General features: G+C 27.3%; 3 protein-coding genes across 6 annotated transcripts in view; 2 read left to right on the top strand and 1 right to left on the bottom strand.

Annotated features, from left to right (window-relative positions):
• The first annotated feature begins 798 nt into the window (after positions 1-798).
• Positions 799-5,394, top strand: LOC126901911 (probable cyclin-dependent serine/threonine-protein kinase DDB_G0292550). 3 transcript variants are annotated; one of them, XM_050678837.1, is made up of 5 exons: positions 799-909; positions 1,931-2,210; positions 3,049-3,113; positions 3,190-5,042; positions 5,120-5,394. In XM_050678837.1, exons 1-5 carry the CDS (start codon positions 879-881, stop codon positions 5,189-5,191), a joined length of 2,301 nt encoding a protein of 766 aa, XP_050534794.1. In that variant the 5' UTR covers positions 799-878; the 3' UTR covers positions 5,192-5,394. The 3 variants fall into 3 exon arrangements, with proteins under 3 accessions (XP_050534794.1, XP_050534796.1, XP_050534797.1); XM_050678839.1 differs by lacking the exons at positions 1,931-2,210; positions 3,049-3,113 and having other exon boundaries at positions 814-909; XM_050678840.1 differs by lacking the exons at positions 799-909; positions 3,049-3,113 and having other exon boundaries at positions 2,105-2,210.
• Positions 5,353-24,198, bottom strand: part of LOC126901908 (protein sickie) — a 61,135-nt gene continuing 42,289 nt past the window's right edge. Inside the window, exons 25-37 of one of the 2 annotated variants that reach the window (XM_050678834.1) lie at positions 23,996-24,156; positions 9,793-9,876; positions 9,589-9,730; positions 9,374-9,468; positions 8,615-8,811; positions 8,375-8,543; positions 8,189-8,306; positions 7,923-8,122; positions 7,615-7,862; positions 7,404-7,550; positions 6,902-7,332; positions 6,568-6,839; positions 5,353-6,426 (exon numbers count right to left, since the gene is read on the bottom strand). In XM_050678834.1, the coding sequence (XP_050534791.1) occupies positions 6,322-6,426; positions 6,568-6,839; positions 6,902-7,332; positions 7,404-7,550; positions 7,615-7,862; positions 7,923-8,122; positions 8,189-8,306; positions 8,375-8,543; positions 8,615-8,811; positions 9,374-9,468; positions 9,589-9,730; positions 9,793-9,876; positions 23,996-24,156 (2,369 nt within the window). In that variant the 3' untranslated portion in view covers positions 5,353-6,321. Of the gene's footprint in view, positions 6,427-6,567; positions 6,840-6,901; positions 7,333-7,403; positions 7,551-7,614; positions 7,863-7,922; positions 8,123-8,188; positions 8,307-8,374; positions 8,544-8,614; positions 8,812-9,373; positions 9,499-9,588; positions 9,731-9,792; positions 9,877-23,995; positions 24,157-24,198 lie in introns of both variants that reach the window. The other variant, XM_050678832.1, reaches the window with a different exon arrangement.
• On the top strand, positions 20,122-23,564 carry LOC126901909 (nardilysin-like). The gene is made up of 2 exons (XM_050678835.1): positions 20,122-20,853; positions 20,919-23,564. The coding sequence occupies exons 1-2, from the start codon at positions 20,261-20,263 to the stop codon at positions 23,305-23,307; spliced, it is 2,982 nt and encodes a 993-aa protein (XP_050534792.1). The 5' UTR covers positions 20,122-20,260; the 3' UTR covers positions 23,308-23,564.

Raw genomic sequence — 24,198 nt, forward strand, 5'->3', positions numbered from 1 at the left:
GTATCAAGGAAAAGAAATTAGTCAGTATAGAAAGTATAGGATATGTATATTTCAAAAATTTCTCTCCAATGGCATAATTAGAGTTCATTCTTAGAGAGGGATATACATAAAAAACTTTTTCACTTCTCGTTCAAACGAAAAAAAAATTCTCTTTGCCATATAATTAAAATAATTATATATAAATATGATAAAAATTGTCATAAGAGGATATGACACCCATATTTTCCTATGATTACCCCAGTGTTCCTCTTTCCATTAAATGAAAATAAAAATAATTTTTCTAATCAAGGAGTATCTGAAATAACAACCTATAATATATAATAAAATGTTCTAAAAATAAAATAAACAAAACCATAATACATTTTTAATTTATGTATTATCAATTACTTTTTAAATATCTCTACAACTTTTTAATAATTTATACATTTTTAAAATACAAATTTTAATCTAAAAATACACATTTAATAAAATTACTGGTGGATTAAAAATTTGATGTTATACTATAGTTATAATTTATACCCATGATTGGCTATCAATATTTGACATTATTCATAAACACTTTGCTATTATATTTATTGTGCTATATAACTGTATATATTTTAATTATGCAATAAAATGTATTATTAAGATAAATAATAACTACAAATTTTATTTATTAACTCTTTGAATTTAAAAGTTGACAATAGTTTTGTTTACTAGAATATTTATTACTCTAAACCGCAGAATTTTATATAGAGGAAAATATGCATGGAAGAACAAAATCATTTTTATGAACTACCGTTAATAATTTATTAAATGATTTATATTTATGTAAATAACTCAAATCAGTAACGCTAATTAAAGTAAACTAAGAAAACTAAATTTAAAAAACGACATTTATGGAAGTCAGAATATTTGATACATGTGAGAGTATGTTGAATTTTTTATTTATTAGCTAAAAAAAATATTTTAATGATTAACTACTGAGCGACATTAAAACAATTTCAAAAATTTCTTTCTTAACTAATTACTTCATAATTAATACCTTAATAAAATATTGTGAAGTAGGAATTAGCATGACATTATTATTAAGTATACAGAGTAATGATGCGCGCTTATTTTTTTTAATTTAGAATCATCACAAATCATTTTAAATAGAAACTATTTCATAAGATGAACAAAGTACTTAAGTCTTCTTAATCAGAATCCATTTTAGTTTTAAAAATTACTTTAACTTACTAAAGCCGAAATAAAGGATAGATCTAAATTATTCTTTTAAATTTGTACTTATACTATAATTAATAGTTTACATTTTCGTCTAACGAAATGTGAAGATATATTTTATTAAATTTGGCCATCAACGTTTAATAAATGCACACAATTCCCCCAAACAAAATGCGCACTATTACTTTTTTGAAAACAATGCTTTCTTATAAATTGCACAGTATCTTATACTATTCATGTAAATTAAATATTACATTATTATATATAATTTATAAATCATAACTTATAGTCTTAACATTTTTAACTTGGAAGTTTTTAAAAAACTTGAACTTTTATAGTACTCACTCCCGTTGTTACTTTTATATATGTTAATAATAAAGTATTGATAATACTATTATTAAATAGTAGTCTAAGAATGCAAAATTAAAGAAATAAAATTAGAGAAAAATTATTATCGGATTTAATGTTATAAAAATTGTTATCACAACTCATAATATAAAGTTAAAGTAACAATTTTATCTTTATTACAATAATTTACACTGTTCCAATAAAATTATTAAAATATTTATGAATACCTCAAATCAATAATTTATATTGACATTCTTACTAAGTCTAAAGTATAATAATTATAAAAATGTATTATTAATTTATGAATAGTGATCTAATTTTAATGAATTCAAAGTATATTATTTGACAAATCATATTAATAATATTATATATATTTTAGACGAAAAGCAAATTTTAGATTTAATGTTAAAAGAAAAAGAATTTAAAAATTATATTATTAAAAATCACAATAATAACATTTGTCGTGTCCCAATTGAACCATTTATATGGGCTATACATTTCAATATTCCCAAACATAAGAGATATTCACCGCTTGATGATATATTTCATAAAAGCATTGCGTACATAAAAACTTGTTACAGTTTTTTACCATATAAACAAATAATTGGAAAAACATATAAATCTCTTGGAATCCCAACAGTATGCGGAGAACCAGATAAGTAGGTTTATATTTTATTTATTTATTTATTCAAAAGCTAATTCAATATTACTTAGTAACTGGTAATACATATTATTAAACTTATTTCATTATAACAAGTAACATGTAAATTATTACATTTTTATGTATTTTGTGGACTAGATTTCAAAGTTATAGCCAATAGCTGAAATATGTTTGAATTATATTAATTATTCAGGATATAATTTTTTTTAATTGTTATAAAGATTATTAAGACTTATATAGATGTCTTGAGTGTAATTGGAGCAGAGTTAACTTGAATTAAATTTAAAAAAAAATCTTACAGTAAATCTTTTTCATACCTAAAAGCTATACTATCAATAGGTAGCATACTGTCTTCTTTCATACGTAGCATAACTAACAACTTAACTCCTAGCTTTTATACTTATTGTTCTAATTTGTAGTAGATTGTATATTACTAAAATAAAAATTATAAGATATTAAAATAGGCGAAATGACCTATGATCAAATGATTTTTGTGTCTATAAATTCAGGTAAGTTTATTTAAAAAGAAGCGAGATTTTTTCAATACTTGGATAAATTTGGAAAATATTATTCTTTAGGGAAGTAAAATTTGATAATTACCTATTTCATTATTTTGGTAAATTCATAATAAAAAAATTTCTTATACTTTTATAATTTCAAATAAACTTAAATTGACATATTAAACAATTAAAACTTGTTTCATTGAAACCAAATTATTTTACACACCTGGGTGTTAAATCATATAGTTTAAACATTTAAAAGAAATATATTTGTATTTCTATATTAAATTTTAAAGTTGTATTAATTTTTTTTTTATGACTCATTTTCATATTAAGGAATTTTATAAACATGTATAAAAAATATAAGCGCTATTATCCAATGAAAAATTTTAAAAGAAAAGGTAAATACATAGTATTAAGATATTGCTTTGTTATTTAGTTTGAAAAAATAAATTAAAATAATTTTTTTAATTGTAGGATCTAAAATAAAAAGAATTTTGTATCAGGAATCTTTTAAAACATTTTGCAAACAAAAACAAATGTTTGCAGCTTACGAAAATAACAGCGAATGTATTTCAAAAAAATTAACTGGACGTGAAAATTATGATATTATATCTTTTAATACTGATAAAACAAAATCACCAAAAAATAGTAACAGTTGTATCCAATCATCAATTGAACTCCACGAGGAAACAAATAAGCTAGTTCAAAGTTTTATTTCAAGCTCGCTGCAAAAGAAATCATTTGATTCACACCAAAATGACAATTCTATCAGGAAAAATTATTGGCCAAGGGAAAATTCATTGTCAACTATTAATAATAATTACAGTAACATTTTACAAAATAACAAAAATACTATTGAAAGTATTAACCTTAGTTTGAAATCAATTTCTACGACAAAAATAAGAAGTTATGACGAAAGCATTGAGGTAAAGAAAACATTTGAGAAAGAACTTCAATCATCCCAGATTAATGTTTTTACACCAAAACTAATAACTTATATAAATGATAAAAATATGAGCTATGAAATAAAGAATGTTAGTACAAGGTCAATAATTAATGACTCCATTGAATTGATTGAAGAAGAAATCGAAAGTCCACATCGATCGTCATTAATTAAAAAGAGGAGACATGACATAAGCCTGAGCAGTTCAATTACATCGTATAGTACATTTAAACAAAACCTTAGACAATGTTCATCAGAAAATAATGATACTAGTAGTTTGAAATGTTTTGATTTAAAGAATTTAACAAAATATAACGGAGAAAAAGAAAAGAAAAATATGTCAAAAGAAATATTATCAAACAGAAGTGTCGAAATGTTTGAAGTCACTCAAAACTTAAAAGAACATTCATACATCAGTTGTTATACGCCTAGCACAATAAATAACAGAGTTAGAGAAATGTTTTTAGAAACGCCGTCTAGTTCTTTATCGAGAAATGATTTAAAAAAAACAATACCACATTCTCATATTTTAAAAAATCTTTCAAAAATATCTGTATCTAAATATGCAACTGATAACGTTCTTTGGAGAGGCAGCAATTCAAGAAAATCTAAGAAAATGTCTACTCAACTTAGATATACTAAAAAAAAAGATAAAATATTATCAGACATAGAAAACTCGAGCGATAGTCAATTGGATATCAGTTTGGATCTTCGAAAATTGAAAGAGCAATGGTTAAGTATTACAAACAGTACATCAAATTTTATAAATGATTCATATCAAATTTCAAACGACTATAATACAATTGATCTTAAAGTTAACGCAACTAAACGCATATGTACTGCAGCGAACAATTTCAGTGATATGTCATTTTCAGATTCGGATTCTATTTTAAAATTAGATAATAGCAATAATTTTATAAAATGTGGTCAAATTTACAAAAGTAATATAAATAATTTAAATGGTTCAAACAACACAATAGAGTGTGATACTAGCAATGATTCTTGGAATAATATAAAGAAAAACTTTGATTGGGCATTAGCTATAGAGTCTGAAAATTCAGATTGCAATGCTGATGTATCTTTGAGTCAACAAAAAATATGGCGATTATATAACACCGAAAATATAGAAGAAAAGTTATCTGATATGTCATTTAGTTCTGTACATAGTACTAAGCCATCTATAAAATCACAGAGCAGTTTAGTCAGTAACCTAGAAGAACTAGAACAAATTAAAAATGAATTTATTAATTGTTCACTTGACAGTGAAGTAAACATCAAAAATGACTTAGTAAAAAATTCACCCAATATGATCACTAATGCACTGTTTAAAAATTTCACTTTTGATGTGTCGCCACATTTACAAATTAATCATAATTCTAATTCTGTAAGTAGACTAAAAAGCTAAAACAGTTTGAAATTATTAGATTATGTTATAATTATATTAATTAATTTATGTTATAGAACTTTTTAACCAACAAAGATACTTCTCCTCTAACGGGTATCATTAAAATGGCACAAGATATTGTAAAATAACAAGTTCTGGAAAACAATGTATACCTTAAGTATTATGTTTAATTAACACCTTAATTTTTTTTTTGAAAAGTTTGCATTTCATTACCACAGATACATTTAGTTTTTCATTAATATTTAATTATTAATTGTTAATTTTAATAAAATTAAGTGTAAACAAAATATTTTTAAATTGAAGATTTATTGTAGTTTAAATTATTAATAGTTTTTAACAGACGAGAAATTTGTACTATACTAAAATGTATAATAATAAACATGTACAAATAAATAAAAAATATTTAGTAGTAATATAATACAAAATCACTCTATAACAAGTTTATAACAGTACATGAAGCAAGGTAGGTAATACTTATTGCCAATTATAATACAAATATAATCATATAAAACAATTATTAGCAAATCTTAAAATTAAAAAAAGAAGCACCGGGAGTATTTTTATACACATTTTTCAATTTACAATAGTAAATATGTTTTAAATAAAACAAATTAAATGTGATGCAGCAATATACAATAGAAAATATTTTATTTAAGCTATTAAGTATACATAGTTATCATAATTATTAACAACATAAAGATCATTAATTGTTATTTAATGTATATTGTTAAAAAACTTTGGTTTTGGTAAAAATTATTTTTGATGTCTTCAATTAATAATATAAATATGTATATTGTATAAAATAGATATGGAACACATAGATGTTCTTTAATTTTTTAATTAAATTCCAATGCTTAAAAAAAATAAGACATAATAGTTATTAAAAGAGAATTAATATTTCATTAATACAAATTAGATATTTATCAATTAAATAAAAAAACAGACTCACGGATTTTATATAATAAGTCATAAATGTTATTGTCTATCATAAATAAAATAATTATAAAAATATTTAGAAATATTTCATTTAAAATAATTTAATATTTATAAAGTTATTACATTTATATTTATAAAATGTTGAGCTAAAAAATAAATTTAATTGATGAAAAAAATAGTCGACTGCTGGCTTTGCAGATTTTCAAGTATTTGGTAAAAACAACGTCTTTGGGAAAATTTACCAAAAATTCATTTGGTAAAGTAAACTTAAAAAATAAAAATCACAAACAATCAATTATACTATATATAATGAAAAACCTTTTCACAATGTTGCTAATGTTCCAGTACCATTAGGCAAACTTATTTCATTATCATTTTGAGGACTAGAATAATTTGCTGCTTCTTGAAGAGTCATTAACATGTTTAACTAAAAAAGAAAAAGTATAACAATAATTTATTCATATCATAAGAAAGTAAAATAAAAATTACTGTCACATAATGTATGAAAGAAAATTGCCAATTATATAATAATTTGACAATAAAACTATAAGAATAAGATAAAATTTACCAAAGGATCATTATCTTGTTCCATATCATATCCTACATCTTCTGGTCTAATTCTAATAAATGATTCTAAAGTCTTATGGGCAATATTCGACCATGGATATGATTGGATAATAAAAGATGTAGGATCCTTCCATGAAGCTCTTTTACCATACAATTTTATTCCTTCACGGACCATTTCCATAATATATGGTACTAAAGAATAGTTCCACAAGTCTGTAAACCATTTTTGAGAAGCTTCTAGTTCCATTGGACAAGAAATAAACATGCCAGGCCCTAAAGGTTTAAATAAAAAATATTCATCAAAGAAATGTTATATAAAAAAATAAATAAATTACCTAGAGTAATTTCAGATGAGCTATGAGTTTCAAGAAGTTGATTTAGATGGTTTCTAATTTCAGGAATCCAATCAATGACTTTTTTGAGCTGAGTATTTCTTTGGCCAAGTCGACACTCATGCTCTACTAGTTTACTTCTAAGATAGCGACCAAGAAAGCCTTTCATAGGTTCCATATGGTTAGCACATAGCACCCATCTAAAATTGTGATGTAATTGCAAACTTGTAGTAGAACAAGTTGACTGATTAATTGTTCCAATTATATAAGGACAATTAGGGCTTTGGAATCCATTGAACACATCTGGTAAAGAAAGAGCTTTATGTAAGTTATCTAAAATCACAATGCTTGGAATTTTAGAAGAATCACGATCAGCTTGATCAGAAATTCCAGATAAGTACTGTTGCAAATCTTTGTTGGTATTATCATCAACACTAGAAAAAAACATTTGATGATATGAGTATTTTATTTTAGATTATTTTCTATTTAATTATTATTTACTAACATGAAAGTAACAATATTGGATGAGTTGTTCTCTTTACCCATTTTTATAACTAAAAATTCTCCAAGCATATTTGACAAGTAAGTTTTACCAGTACCACTAGGTCCACATAAAATGATTCTACGGTGTTCACTTAATAAGGATACATACCTATAAATAAATTTAAGCATGATATAAAATAATTTGAATTGATGTTGAATAGAATATACTTCACCTTTGAAGAATGGTTTTTGGTATTAACGTGTTGAAAGCTAATGCATCCAAACTTCCAGAATGCATGGCTCCTTTTAAGCAAATAGATATATGGGAGCTATTAGCCAAACATTCATAAGGAGTCTTGTTAGGTGTCTTATTATCTAATGAGTTTGATGTATAACGAACTATATTATCAACATGATAACTCCATATTGAGTCGCTACAGAGTCCAAGTTTTGTTAACGGATCAATACGCTCTACATAATCCTATAAATTAAAGCCATTAATTTTAAGAGTTCATCATGTATATACAGTAAAAGTATTTACTTTAAACCCTTTAACAACAAGATGATCTATCATATCCCATCTTGTATTTGGAGAAACAGGTATTGCACATATGATACACATTTTATCTTTATTTTCATTATACATATTATAATTACCGTGACTACCTAGGAACACTTTAACTTGAACTAAACAGGCATCAGAGTCTACTGATTTTATTAATGATTCTGTAGACTCTTCACCTGGAAATCATAAAATATCAAATTAATTAAAACATTATTTAATAAAAAAAATAATTTAAAAAATACCTTGAGTATGACTTGATATTGGAGGAGATAATAAGGAACTACAACTTGATTGGAGAGATTGATTAGTTACAATTTTTTGTAATCTTTCATTGTCTTGTTTTAGATTTAACATTTCATTCTGAAAAAAATTAAGAATTAAACATTTATTTACAAAAGAAATATATATGCACGATTTATTTTACATACTCTCATTTTAATAACTGTATCCTTTAGCGATTCAAGTTGATGAGCTGAACTCAAAGCTTCTAATCTTATATCTGTCAACACAAGGTCTTTTTCTCTTAGTTGCTTTTTTAGTTGGTCTAATAGTTCAGGGCTTGAATCTTGCTCTACACGATCACAATCATACAAACTCCTAAAAAAAATAATCATTTAAATATAAAAATGTATAAATATATTTCATATAATAAACAAACTATAACTAACGTGGTAGAGGAATGATAATTTTTTATTCCTAATCCATTCATATGAGAAGTACTAAGAAGTGGTGATGAAGGTGCAGAAAGATCTGAGAGGAATGTATTTTGATGTGAACGAGCAATTTGCGCTTCTTCTGCATCTGACAGAGAATTACTACGATTCTTCTTAGAGCGTGAAAATGCTTTGTTAAAAGAGCTACGCAACTATAATAAAAAAATTTCTATTTCATATAACTTAATGTACAAATTTAATGTATAAAAATTATCAGTAATCATTTATAGTAAGTCAAACATCTTAAATATTTTAAAACATTAACAATCAGGAACATAGTCATGAATTAACTAATCAGGGAGGGGATATAAAAGAAACTTTAATTCACTTTCTTTATTCTCTATGAAGCTTAATCGCATAAGTACGAGGTAAAAATTTTTCGAGTGGTACCTATATGTATATACATATAGAGTAGTCCTTATATAACCTCAAAATCTAATTTTTTTGGGTTTTTATTTCGCCTACGCAGTTTTTCTATTTATGTATCAAATTAATACTAATATTTAATTTTTTTATGTGCATATACAAATTCTAATTTAATATGCAAACAGGAAAACTAAAGAAGGTAAAATAGGGTTATTTTTTTAATTTTTAAAGTCAATTGATGGTTCTATTGTGATTATGTGGAATTTTAAAAAAATAGTACATATTTACATTTCTACATTTATCTTGATAATAACAAATAAATGTAGCTAACTAAAAAATGTATCTTACCCATCCTTTTTTCTTCTTCTTATCAGCTTCAGATTGTTGGGCTGAACTAGATGCACTGCATGCCGAAGACAAAGAATTTAAACTTGAAACCGAATCTGTCGACAATTGACGTGATATGTTATTACCTAAACACAAATTTTAAGAAATCCAAGCGTAAGCACTATGTAAATCTACAGACATACAAAATGCGAGCAACACAAAAAACATGTATTTACCAGTACTGGAGTCAGCAGTAGAGTTAATTGTGTGTCTTCTTTGATGATTTCCATTAGTTTGATTTCCTATCAAATTATTGGACTCAACATTTTGTTTTCTCAATATTTCTATAGTGTGACGTAGTTCACGGAGTTCATGATCCTGAAAACATCACAAAAATTAAAACTATGATTTTTTCAAAACAAAATGTTTTATTTAATTACTTTTTTTTCTGCAGTTGCTGTCAATTGTTGAAGTCTTTGGGTCATATTTGACAAGGACTGCTCAAATGCAGACACTACATGAGCCTGAAAAATAAAATATTAATATATAAGTAGTTTATTATATTAAAATTGCCAACTTAAATACACAGATAAAATTATAATACAGTTTGGTTATCACTAGGTTGTTGAAACCTTGTGTCAATGTCCTAATAATAAAATATACATCTTCATAAGAAGTTTTGGTCAACCAATTGACTTTAAATTGATTATTGATGAAGGTATAAATGTCGGAACACACTCGAGTATAAATAAAGATTCAATGGACCACTCGAAATTTGATCTACGAGTATCGGTTTGAATGAAGTCGATAAGCTTAAAACAAGGGCGTTAACTATTGAATTACCTTTATTTTGAATTAAAATCCCATAATAGATTTTTAAAAACTACAAAAAAGGGTTAATTTTTAATTTTGCCGAGTTAAAGATCCCTAGTGAAGGAATTAAAACGGTCACAGGTGTGTTATATTTCCGTAATGGTTATTATCATAAACAATTTATATATAGTAAGAAGCAATTCTCTTTTTAATGGACCTCCTCAAGTGGTGTTCCCGTCGAGCCACCTTGAACGCTACAGCTCATTTTATCCAATACTCTTATCCGGCGTAGAACAGCGCGATAATAATAATAATAATAATGATACAAAGAACACAACACCGCCTTAGACAAAATGATAGGAAGAAAAATGTTTTTAAAAAAAGAGATCAATGGTAACTCGTAACGTGAACGCAGGGAATTATATTGGTTTACAACACATATGCTGGGCCCTTTATATTTTTACTTCACATATTTGGTACTGTTGAACAGGCGGAGAATGAAATGCGAGTTTCACAAATTTTAACACGTTCCGTTCGAATTGTAAGTGACAAAACGATTGACCGGAGGATAGCAAAAAGGTAAAACGACAACAAAAGGTGAGATCAAAAATACAGACTGCGTGCGGCCAAATTGGTGCGATTTGAACCCCAAATAAAGATATTTAAACGGAACACTACAGCCATATTAGCCTCTAATAAATATTCTTGTATCACAAAAAAAGCATTACTGTTTTGATATTTTTCATCAGAAAAACAAACCAACACGCAAAAAAAGAGTAACATATTTTTAAAGGTTAGGTCGCTTGAAAAGAAGCTGAAAATAATTTGTCTTTCAGTTTTCGATTCAAGAAATTAGGTCTAGGTCGAGTTGTAATAAAAATTCGAGTGCACAGCAACCGTAATAATATTGTTGAATGTTTTTTGAGTGTATTTTTCTTTCGCGTAATGTGAACAAACACAACTGTCGAACACATTTGATTTTTTCGTACAATACTTTTTGTTAACAACACGCGATCAGTGAATCAGAACCCATGAAAACAAAGCATGTTTTTGAGTAGTTCCCTAGTTTTTAAACGACTGATACTGTAACATTAATGCAACATCACAATTAAATATTTTGAAAACTAGTCAAACGCTATTGACTAGACACAATTCTCATCAGTCGAATAACACGTTAACATATACCGGAGGAGAAGAATCTGAAAAGTGGTCGGTTACTTATGTTTTTATCATAACTCTGCGGGTGTTTTTGATATCGATTCGAACGTAGCGTGTAGAAAAATCAGAAGAAACCATTCATTAGTGTACACCACATACTATTATCATCATATGCAATGCGAACGAGATATTATCATAAAGTACCGCACAAAACGATCGAGCACCCACCGATTACCTGCTGGTCGTTGCTGCCCACCATAGGTTTTTCAAAATATATATTTAATCATTCTGTTTACTACACGTGAATCGTCTAAAAATATTATGCATCCATAGAACTCGAGGAGGCGAAACGGAAATGTATCCATTTATTTCAATTTAGGCGCGGCAAAAGTTTTTTTTTTCAGGTAAAAATTAAAGAGGTCGTGTGTGAAAAGAGAATGACGACTGTAATTGACTTGGCATTTTTGGTTTAAAAATAAGCGCGACAAATTGTTAAACGATGAATGGCTCCGTATTTTTAATAGGAAAATGATTAACTGCATTTCTCTGAAATTATTTATCAGTCTAAATTCAAAAACATAATCCAATAATATTAAATTAGCCAAAATTAAACAAAGGAATAATGTTTTATTTTTGTTTTTACTTGGCCTATTATATCTATAATATCTAATTAAATGTACACAATGATTTGTTTTTGTATGTATTTATTTAAATAGTAATACTCCATTAACTATGACATTTCATAACAATATATTCTTCCATTCGACTAAATGAAATCTAGATATTTATTACGTTTTGTTTTTGGCAATATAATTCAAATAAAAGTGTAATATTTTTTGGCTACGGAAGCTTTCATAAATAAAAACGAATTGTGTATTATTATAATACTCGTATGTTGTTATTTTTATTCAGAGTTTAAATTGTGAAATCGTACTATGTCGTGTAATTCAATTATTTAAATTAAACAAATTACTATTTGCCTCCCAATAATAAATGTGAACTGCAGCGAGATGCCGAAGGACACAGATACGTATAGACTAACTGTTTTCCCGTATTGTCATGCTTTCTTTCAATTATGATTGGGATACACTTTCTCTGTAGATATAATTTTTCTTTTCGACACACGTCGAATAAAGATACAACTTGTTAGATGTATTGTCATTCGATGCCCCAAAGAAATCTAAGGACTTATTCTAACTTACCTACACACACAGTGTATAGTATTTTTGATTTCATCAAAAATCATTAAAATCGAATTAATAGAGTGTATTTTTAATGATGACAAAGCTAATGATTTTAATAGTGTCCACAGTTTTTCTAGGATGTAACAATATTTATTTTATACTAAATTAAAATGTAGATTTATTGATGATGTCAAAACCATTCAAACATATCAACAAAACGCAAGTACATCGACCAATTGTTGAAGGAGTATAAAATACCAATCAAATACAATTTTAAAACTTGTTTTAATACACTTAATTTTAAATGTATAGCTATTTATTTCATCTATAAATTAAATTAATTAAGTTATAAATAACTATTTCATTGTCTCAATTCAATGGAAATATATTATGAGTTGATAACGTTTCAAAAGTAATGACGAAAATTACAATTATTACTAATGACTGGGCAATTATGAAATAAGAGTGTGGCGACATACAAAATCGGAATAAACGTAAATCATTTATTTGTTAAATGTTAATTGCCAGATACGTAGAAACAAAACCTTATCGCTTTATTTCTCCCTCGTTAAATTAAAATTCACTAAAATAAATAATGCTTTGCGACTTAGATGATTCCAAAAATAACATACACAAACAAGTACTATTATTTTATTGAGTAGATTCAAAAGTACTTATCTCGACACTTGGCGCTACAGTTTAAGTTCTAAGAAACAAATTAAGTTCTCCAATATACTTATACTACTAATATAATCAAATTTGAGTATTGAGAAATCATTTGTATAATACAGTAAATAATCGTTTTTTTTTTACTTATGTAAGCGTTTTTAAGTTCAAACAAGAAACCTTTCATATTCTCTTGCAATATTTTTACTATGGTATTTACATTCCAATAACAAGTATAGTTAGTTCATAACAGGAAATTTATCCTCACTACATTTTACAGCATATCGTACAATAATTAATCATTGTACAATATTAACTGTTTTGAATTACAGCGAAACTTAATTTTATACAAGTGCACTAATTATGAGTTTAGATCGAGATCAAAATCATATAAAAAAAAAACTTCTCTGTTCCATGTCATCGCATTTCATAATAACATCTAAAAGTATTGATTATTATTACAGTAACTAATATTATGTTTCCTCGATTAATAAGTGGATAATTTTGTAGACCTTGACGTCAAAAAGCTATTTATTATTACTTGCCTGTTTGGTCGCTAACAAGTGTGAAAATAAAAATAATGATTTCGTTTTCGGTGCAACGATTTTTTTTTTTAACACGAGACGAACGACAAACTGCTTTAACAACATCAAATTCACAAACCATTACACATTTATATTAAATTAATTCCCTGCAGTGGACAGCTAATGTATTCTGATTATACATCAAAAGGTCAATAAAAAGTAGAAATTAATTGAAATAGAAAAAGAATATTATCTATTAAGGCACAATTGTTAATTTTGCAATAAAAAAAACGGATTCAGTTCAACAAAACCGTTGTTTTTGAAATTAATTCATCGATAACAATTAATTAGTCTTTTTTTAAATAACAAGTCAAGTAGGTAAAGCGAATACAAATCAACGTTTCATGTGTTTTTCTTCACTTTAGTATCAACTGCGTGTTTGTTATATGCAATACCGGCGGCAGTTCAGTTTTCGTGTAATTTGAATAAAAAATATGATCCAAAAATTACCCAACGGATATAAAATTACTAAGAAATCAAAGATTTTACCGACACGGTACACGTTGACAGGGAAAAGGATGTATGACATACTCGCGGTCAGTGACCGGTTTGATAAGCTATTTTCTTTGCTACGCATATGATTCATGACAGACCGAATGCCGACCGTAGCAGCAGAAGACTTAGCGTTGTCATATAAAGGAATATGACAAGTTAGATGGACAGCGTACATAGAAAATCACGAACAAGACATAGAACGGTTTTCTTAAAACGCAATAATAGAAAAATCACTGGTTACAAAAAAACAATTTGAGAAACACAATAAACCGACGGAATAAAAATACGTTAACGTATTGGAGTACACAAATGATACATTAGAGGGCTGCAGATAGTGCACATATTTCATATACTTTGTATCGTACAAGAAATCGGTATAAAATACAATTTTCACGCTTTCATGATTATATTGCGCTGCTGGCAATGGGAAATAGATATTCCTGGTCATGTTTTGACTATTGCTCAGTTTTTCACTCCCATTTCCGGCAGACACATCAAACGTGACAAAAATTTAGGGAAATAATATTATGTTAAGTGCTCGCTTATATAACATTAAAAAAAATAATTAAAATTCGAAATAAAATGAAAATTACTGCTATTATTAACTGCTGTATTAACTTATAAAATACGAGTATTACGTTAGGAATATAACACAATATTATGCATTACAATAATTATAAATCAAATATGCTAATGAAAGCGAGTACACGTCAAATTACTGAAATTGGTCCACCGCGTAGAATTTCTATGAACCATAATAATGTAGTTTAATTTTTTTAAACTCAAAAAAACAGTGTATGTATTTACACAGGTAACGACTGGTACCTTATTATTAGTAGAAAAATCGGCACAGCTCTTAGGTCTTCGGCGGGTAGCGATTTCCCACCAAGGGACGTCGCTCGGCAAAGGCGAGTCCACTTGCGACAACGGCCTTGATGGACAAGCGATAGAGGTAACGTGCGAATGTTCATCACCGTGTTCGCTGACCGGTTCCAGGGATAAGTGACCAGCAGCGGTAGCCAAGACGATAGGTCTTCGGCGTTTGTGTGCTACGTAATGATGCGGTCGGCGAACAGTGGCGAAACCGTCGTGCACAGCGACCGACGATGGGCTAGCTGCAACCCGCGTGCCACCAAAGTTGTTTCGATACATAATTCACAAATAATTAATTCTGTTCGGCGAACAAAAATATTACATCTACGAAAACGAATGGGAAACGAGACAGCGCAACTGACACGACTACATCGCTCGGCCGACAGGAGCAAACTGATCCGTTTGTCGGTTGCCCGCCGACAGTTTAACACGCAGTCCGGGAACCGACAATCGCCGCAGTGCGTAGACCCCGCGACACGAAACGATGCCTGTGCGCTGCATTTGCCAACGACGTCCTGCGACAGCCAAATGTTTTTATTAGTGTTCATATATGAATCTCTTATCATTTTATTATTGTTATAAATACATTTTTCGCTAACGATTTCAACTTAAAGAAATAGTATCTAGTGCGCGGTTTCGTCCATTGTTAGCACATGACGTCAGTGTCGGCCTGTTAATAACACAACTCGTAATAACCACAACAATAAATGAATAAACACACAGTCGGTCTATGTCCGTTCATTCATACCGAAGCAATAAAAATAACAAACAAACGACGTGGCCATCGACCGTTTACACATTGACTTCAGGCCAAACAATGATGATAATTACAGGGAGTATTACTATTGTAATGCGGACTGTACTGCACGGGAAGTATAACAACAACCGAGTATCTTGATCGTTTTGGTCCAGCGGTACGCAAACAGAGTAATATGATCTTGGTAAAAAGTAATAGACAGGAAAATGTGGGGAACATGGTTTAATATTATTGTTGGGAGTTCAGTCAGAACATCCGATGGAAACTAAGATCCATCACACCATGTCACTTGGACAGCACCCGTATGCTCCACTAGTTCGACAACGTCCAACTAACTGATAAATAGTTCACTACAAAAAATAAATTGACCACATTTATGGTGCAGATTAATGTCAAATATCACGCGATTAAATAAATCTTCAGTATTCAAGCTGCAACAAAGTTTTTTAAAAGTATCAAAAATCATACCTTCGCATTAATATTCGGCGCGTTACATTTAGCTGTTTAGCGAGTACATTTTAGGTAATCTTTGTTTAATGCGCATTGCCTTAAACGTCAACAAAAAAACGTGTAATTTCCTAAGAGTCATTAATTATAAACACATGTATGGACTACTTAAAAATACATGCGTCCAATCCATCATATTTATAATACGGTTAAGATAAGATTAAGTTAATTTTACTGGTAAATTATTTTTAATAATCCAACTTCTTGATAAAATCTATCTATATCTTGATAAAACGATCGGTTCTCGCAGACAAAATAAGCTATAAATAATATCAACAATTTTTTTTAGTTACTATAAAAACATTACAACGCGAGCTCAACAATAAGTGACGCTTTTTTCAAACAAAATAGCAGTTTACCAATAAAAATGTATTTCCTTGTTCTATACAAATGATAACAAATCGTCACTCTTAATAATTCAACTATTTTAAAATAGAAATGTAAACCTCACGAAAATTGTTTAACAAAAGCGAAATTATTCTTATCCCGACCTCATTACTTTTAATCATTCGACAAAATTTGTGTAAATTTATAGCGGTAAATATTTAATATTTATTGCTATTATACGGAAAATAATTAATGGTTACAAAATTCTACGGGCATCTAAGTATTATTTATTGAAATTACCAATTATATTTAAAAGTTTAGACCTCAATCACTAGTTATTTATACATCAGTTATCAATAAACATAATTCTCTTCTTCCTCAATTAATTCATCGTTTAAATCATACTCACTATTGTTTCAATAGCGGGCGACAACTTCCTCAATAAAAACGAGTTTGTTCATCCCGAGGCATAATATGAGACTAATAACAGTAGTGAGAGAACGTTATGGGGTAAATATGTAATTTAAAAAATTACGAATCGCAGTTGTTTGAGTTTTCGTCGACGAGGAGAACATTACACGAGCTGTGATGTTCGGAAATAGGAGGGCGCAGGGTTGGTCACGGACTCCAAATATTTGATTCTAACTCGAGAAAATATTTTAGTAATTATAATGCTTTCGTTAATGGTGGACTAAAGTAAAGAGGCCCACGGAACACCTGGCAGCATTCTGGTAAATAAACACAGTTTTAGTAGAATTTACGGTCTGTCCGTCAACAACAGACAAAACTAGTCTAATTATGTCCGATATTTCTCTCGAGATATATTTTACTAGTCCGATGAAAAAACAACACTCAAAAAATCAGCTTACGGGCAATGAGATATTTAATAGTTTCGTTGAGGAAAAATTAATGAATAATAATATTTAAACAAATCGATTTTCTAAAAAAAATATAACTAACTTCAGATCACATGGAACAGCTAAAGCTCACAGCAGGTTTTTTTTGTTCGATCTTGCTTTAGTTATTTGTTACTTGATATAGACGCCTACTTGATTAATATTAGCGATCAAATTATTATTAGTTTTATGTATCAACAACACGCCTGAGGGTCGAATTACGTAAAATCTCTAAGTTAAATTTGATTACACCAAACGATATTAGTAGTTAATAAATAGACGAAATATGAAAACTAAAGTGCGGGTAATTTAATTTTTAAAATTATATCTATGGGAGTTTTATTTTAAAGGGGATGTGAAGTGAATTTTGTCGACTGATTGCCATGAATTTGCCAACTTAAGTACCTTGATAAGTAAAAGTTAACAATTTATTCTAGAAATTCCGACCACCACTAATAGTTGAACGTTTAAACGTGTCCCCTCCTATGAAATCGCCCCTACTTATATCTCAAGGCACATTATTATAAAAATAATTAACTACAGAACACTATGTATACTTGTAGAAGTATAATGTAGAAGCGTTTTGTTTGTGCTATAACACATTCGAAATGATTACGAAGCATTTGGAATAATATATTCATTAAAAAAATCAAATACAAATAAAAACGTCATAGAAATTGCGCCAAATGTTGAACATACCAAACTTTTTATGACACCTATTTTACCTATATACTAAATAAAAGTGATAAGTATACGATTAATATAATACAAACTGAATTGAAAATTCAAATCTTAAAAAATGTGTGTACAACAGTCATCTGCAAATAGCAATGCAGTTTTTTTAAAGTTTTGTATTTTTCATGTGTATAAACACAATTTGCACCATACTTCACGTGCATATAATATTGCATTAAATGTCAACAAGTGCCGATGATCGATCAGAGGTTGTTGAACACAATACTTTCAGCTTATTTAAAAAAAATGAACACTATGTTGTCAATGAGTGTTTTTTTTATTTATAAATATGCGTTGACTACAATAATCTTTTTTGTTCAATTTTTAATAATTAAATACATCCCATTCAACAAAATCCTCAATGACGTTCAACATGCGACAAGAATACCTTAACAATGTAATAGAAAATAATACATAATCATACGGTATAATATATCAATTGTAAACGGCAATTTAATTTAAGTTTAAAAAAAATTTAATAAACTTAACATTTTGTAAAGTGTTTTATACATTTTTAAAGGAAGGATTTGAGTTTTAAAAAAAAAAAAAAAAAAAAAAAGTAATAATAACCAATTGAAAATAATTACTTTCGATAGTTCATTTAATAAATAACTTGATGAAGTGTTGAGCTAATTATTCTTAACTATTATTAATCATATAATTATAGCATGTATAGTATAATAGATAATTGCAGACTATTTAAAAAGGTAATTAGTTTTTACATTAACATTTAACACCACGAAAAAACAATTATTAAGGAATATAATTTTAGTCGCAGATTTCATTAAAATAAACTTTACAGTTTACTTTAATAAAATTGATAAACTTAGCCTAAACTTCAGAGAATTAAAAAAAACTCTACAACACAAAAATAAAAATAACGTGTTATACTTAAAGTATGTTCTCGCCTCTTTGTATAGCACCAAAGTACGAATCGATGTAATGTAATGATCAACAATAAAATAGAAACCACACCTGGCAACCACTGCAAAAGAATACACCCTCGTGAAAAAAACTTCCCCTTTTTATATATAGAGCGTGTTTAAATGAGATTATAAAAAATTCTGGTAATATACTAAGTCTTTAAGCATTATAAATCATTAAAAAATTAAACAAAAGATACAATTATTGAAATTTCATTAATTAGATTAATTTTATTTAAAAATTTTAGTAAGAATTTCTTACAATAAAATAGAATACCATACAGATTTATTTTTACGACGCTTAGGTAAAATTAATTTCTAATTTTTTTTAAATAACTGTTACATCAGATTTTCATCTACTATTTTCAAATTATTTGGCTATGAATATTCCAACAAAATTTGTTCATATCATCAATTAAGATAAATATAAAATAATATATAAATAATAAATTATGAAATAAATTTCAAACTTAAACATAGGTACAGATAGGGAGAGTTTTGACAACTTAGTACGACCAAGAATTTTGGAAAATTAGATTTATGGTAATATAAAAATCTTTTTAAAGTGGGAAATTTTTATTTAATATTTACGCTTATGAACTAAAGTAAATCAATGTGTATTGATTCGTATGTATTAATGTATATGGAATATTTTTGAAATGGTAATAAGCATTAAAAAAATTATCTAACTAACTTAAACCACCTAAATTTTCAAAAAGTATTTATTGTAACCTAATGCTCCCTTTTTAATGAAGCATAATAAAAATATTTTATAGTATTGAGTTGGTAATACTGTATTTTTACTATGAATGATATTCTTATCAAAAATTAATATGCGGCATTCATAGAGTAATATTCTATGTTAATAAGTTTACTTTAAATTTACTAAGCGATAAGACTAACGTCTTTAGATAGAAAATTTATTGTTAGTCATTTACTTTTTTTAAACATGAAACTTTTTTTTAGTTTATATAGTATCTTCTAGTCATTATGTCCAATCTACAAAAATTTATACGCAAAGGTTTGGGTAATAAAAAAGATTATCTATCTTATACTCTAAAGAATGGTTTGCGATGTTTACTTATTAGTGTCGGAGAAAATGAAGACATTTTAAACAACAAACCTAAACTACAGACTTCATGTATTACTGTTGAAGATAGTGATGGTTCTTCATCAGATAGTTCTTGCTCTAGTACTGAAGATGAAAATGAATCACAATTAACAGATTCTTGTGCTATGTCATTATGTGTTAATATTGGAAGTTTTTGTGACCCAATAGAAGCACAAGGATTAGCTCATTTACTAGAACATATGGTATCAATGGGTAGTGAACGTTTTCCAGCAGATAATCATTTTGATCGGTTTCTTTACCGTAAAGCAGGTTATTCAAATGCCGAAACAGGATGTGAGTATACAAATTTTCATTTTGAAGTACCTCTAGAATATTTTCAAGAAGCTGCAGATATATTTGCCAGTATGTTCCAGGCCCCAAAATTGGCCAAAGAATCAATAGATAAAGAAAAGCAAGTTGTTGATTCAGAATTTCAAATGGCATTAAATGATGATGATAGTCGTATTCAAAGGTTTGTATAATCAAATAGTTATCAAATAAAATATCAAACACTTTATTTTAATATTTTATAATTAGATTAATATCTATGTGTGCTGATAAGTCAAACCCTGCATGTCAATTTTTTTGGGGCAATTTAGAAAGTTTGAATGATGAAAATTTGGGCCAAATGGTAGTTGATTTTTGGAAAAAGTATTATTCAGCTAGTAGGATGACATTAGCAATTCAAAGTAAGCAATCAACTCATGAAATGCTAGAATGGGTTGAAAAGATGTTTAGTAGTATACCAACAGATAATAAAGTACCTCCAAATTTTAAGGTAAGCCCAGAACCATTTGTCCAGGAGAGTTTTCATAAATTAACAAAAATTATTTCAATAAGTTCTACAAAAAAAATAATATTTTCTTGGTATTTACCACCAGTAATTAAATTATACAAAAATAAACCTTTGGAGTATTTGGCTTGGATTATAGGCCATGAAGGAAAAGGTACTTTAATTAGCTACTTAAGACAATTAAATTATGCAATGGAACTAGAGGCTGGAATAGAAGATGATTTCTCCAGTAACAGTATTTATAGTTTGTTTTCAATAACTATTGAACTAACCACATTGGGCCTGACTAAATTAGGTGAAGTAATTGAATTAACATTTGGTTACTTAAATTTAATTAGAAGAGAAGGTATTTCAGAAGCAATCTTTAAACAGCTACAAATTTTGGCTGAAAATGATTTTAACTTTGCTGAAAGTAAATCTGCTATTGATCATGTTACTGAATTATCAGAAAATATGCTTGTTTATGAAGAAGAAGATTACATAAGTGGTCCATTTTTATTCCTAAAATACTCCCCAGAAATTATACAAAAATTTATCAATTTATTAACTGCAGATCGGGTAGCAATATTTGTGCTAGCTAAAGAATTCAATGATTCAGATCTATTTACCAAAGATCCTATTTTTGGAACACAATATATAACAGAATCAATTACCAGTGAGTGTGAAGTAAAATGGTCAACTATTAAGCCTCACCAGTACTACAGTATTCAAAAAGAAAATCTATTTTTAACAACAAATTTTACAATTTTACCTGAATTAGCAGATTATAACAGATATCCACAAAAAATACTTGAAAATGAGTATATAGAATTATGGTATAAACAAGATACGCATTTTAAATTACCAAAAGGATATGTTATGTTGAATTTTATATCAACATTACCTTCAAAATCTTTAGAAAACTACATATGTTTTGATTTATTTTTGGATTCAATTGTATTTTTATTAAATGAAGAGACATATCCAGCAGCAATGGCTCAACTTTCTTATGGAATAAGAATATTTTATAATGGATTTGAATTGACATTTACTGGTTTTAATGAAAAATTACATTTACTTATTAATATTGTAATTAAATACATAAAAGATTATGAAAAATTGATGACTGAAAAAATATTCAAAATGGTAAAACCTAAAGCTATAAATAAACTAAAAAATAATCAGTATGATCTAGACTATGTACCATCTGATTTAAAAAACAGTTTGATACAAGAACCCGATTGGAACCTGGATGAAAAATTAAAAAGTTTAGAAAAATTAAACTACAATACATTGATAGAGTTTTATAAAAATATGACAGTTTTATACTGTCAAGCTCTAATTCAAGGAAATATCCATAAAAATGAAGCTATAAATATTTCTCAAAGAGTTGTTGATACTTTAAATTACAAACCATTAGACAAGAAAGATTTTCCTGTAATGTTAGTAAAAAAACTAAACAGTGGAGAAAACCGAATAAAATTGTCTAACTACAATCCCAATGATAATAATTCCATAGCTTATAAATATTATCAATTTGATAAAAATAACTTGCAGGACTCTGTCAAATATTATGTACTTCAGTCTATGGTGGAAGAATCTGCATTTGATGAGTTACGAACAAAACAATGTCTAGGTTATGATGTTCAATTTAATGTAACATCCTCTTTTCAACACTATGGATTTTATTTTAAAGTGGCCCACCAAAAAAAAAAATTTGAAACTAAGTATGTGTTTGAAAAAATGGATGAATTTTTAAAAAACTTTTGGAAAGACTTCAGTGATGCAGAGGAAGTTGATAAAGTAAGAGAAGCTTTGATTGCATTAAAAACAGCTCCAGATGATTGTTTAGTACAAGAATTTAATAGAAATAGAAATGAAATTTTAGAGAATCGTTTTAAATTTGATAGATTGGAATTGGAAATAAAAGCACTAAAAATTTTAAAATTTGAAGATGTTCAAATCTTAAAAGATGGTTTTTTAAAAAATAGTAGAATACTCAGTGTTGAAATTATTGGAAATTCTGAAGACTTAACAAATGACAATGATATTAATAGTCCTCCAATAAAAAAAATATGTTTGGATGATGATACAGAAAATTATGTTTATGTTAAAAATTTTGATGAGTTTAAAAATACCTTAAAATCTTATTAAATATCAAGTGTTATCACTGAAATTTAATAATAAAAAAAATGTACTGTAATCAAAAGTTTTTTTTTTGAAAATTATAAAACAAAATATAATTGTTTTATATCATACTTAATATTTTTTTAATTGAAAATTTTGTTTTAATTCATTTTTAAATGGGTCAATTGTTACCATACAACAAAAACAATAAAAACCCGTTTCCTTACTTATGGAACATTAATATATTATAAAGTATATGTGCCATTAGTCATTAAGAAAAAAATATTGTTTGACATATTAAAATAAAAAATTAAAATGCAGGATAATTTTCAATTATTCAATACTATAAATAATTTTAATATTATGTTAATAGTAATATCTTATAAAATACTAAAAAACAACTACTAACTTTATAATAAATATACTACTGATTTCTAAACATCTTAAATCTTACAATTTACCTTCTAAGTATAAATATAAAAATATTACCCATATTATATATTTTTTTCTTATACCCTTAAAGAAGAAAATATATGACTAATGTAAAACTACGCAATTTAAAAAATTAAATATTCCACTTTTCTTGACACTATTAAGATATTTATTATATATAAATGATTAAAAATATATTCATTGATTTCCACTTCTATAAAATGATAACACCTAATTTTGTAAGAATTTCTAGAACCATTGAAAGTAGACTGTTAAAACTTACATTAGTTGATAATTGACTTGTTAAAGTATGTACTTTATCTTGTGCATCACTTAAATCTCTTTTTAATCGCCTAACTTCTTGTGCTTGTTTTTCATCAGCTCCCATTCCACTATACAAGGATGATGACCCAGTCGATATCAGGCTTAAGGCTGAACCATGAGCTTTAAAATAATTTGAATATAATTTATTAAATCACAAATAAT

The sequence above is a fragment of the Daktulosphaira vitifoliae genome, unplaced genomic scaffold (genome assembly GCF_025091365.1).
Source record: "Daktulosphaira vitifoliae isolate Bord-2020 unplaced genomic scaffold, ASM2509136v1 Scaffold_3, whole genome shotgun sequence".
NCBI lineage: Eukaryota > Metazoa > Arthropoda > Insecta > Hemiptera > Phylloxeridae > Daktulosphaira > Daktulosphaira vitifoliae.

Excerpts from the sequence above, each read along its gene's own strand:
- LOC126901911 (XM_050678837.1), top strand. The coding sequence starts at position 879 with ATGGAAGTCAGAATATTTGATACATGTGAGA. Across the intron at positions 910-1,930 it reads AATATTTGATACATGTGAGA|ACGAAAAGCAAATTTTAGAT; the intron begins GTATGTTGAATT and ends TATATATTTTAG. Across the intron at positions 2,211-3,048 it reads GTATGCGGAGAACCAGATAA|GAATTTTATAAACATGTATA; the intron begins GTAGGTTTATAT and ends TTTCATATTAAG.
- LOC126901909 (XM_050678835.1), top strand. The coding sequence starts at position 20,261 with ATGTCCAATCTACAAAAATTTATACGCAAAGGTTTGGGTAATAAAAAA. Across the intron at positions 20,854-20,918 it reads GATGATAGTCGTATTCAAAG|ATTAATATCTATGTGTGCTG; the intron begins GTTTGTATAATC and ends TTTTATAATTAG.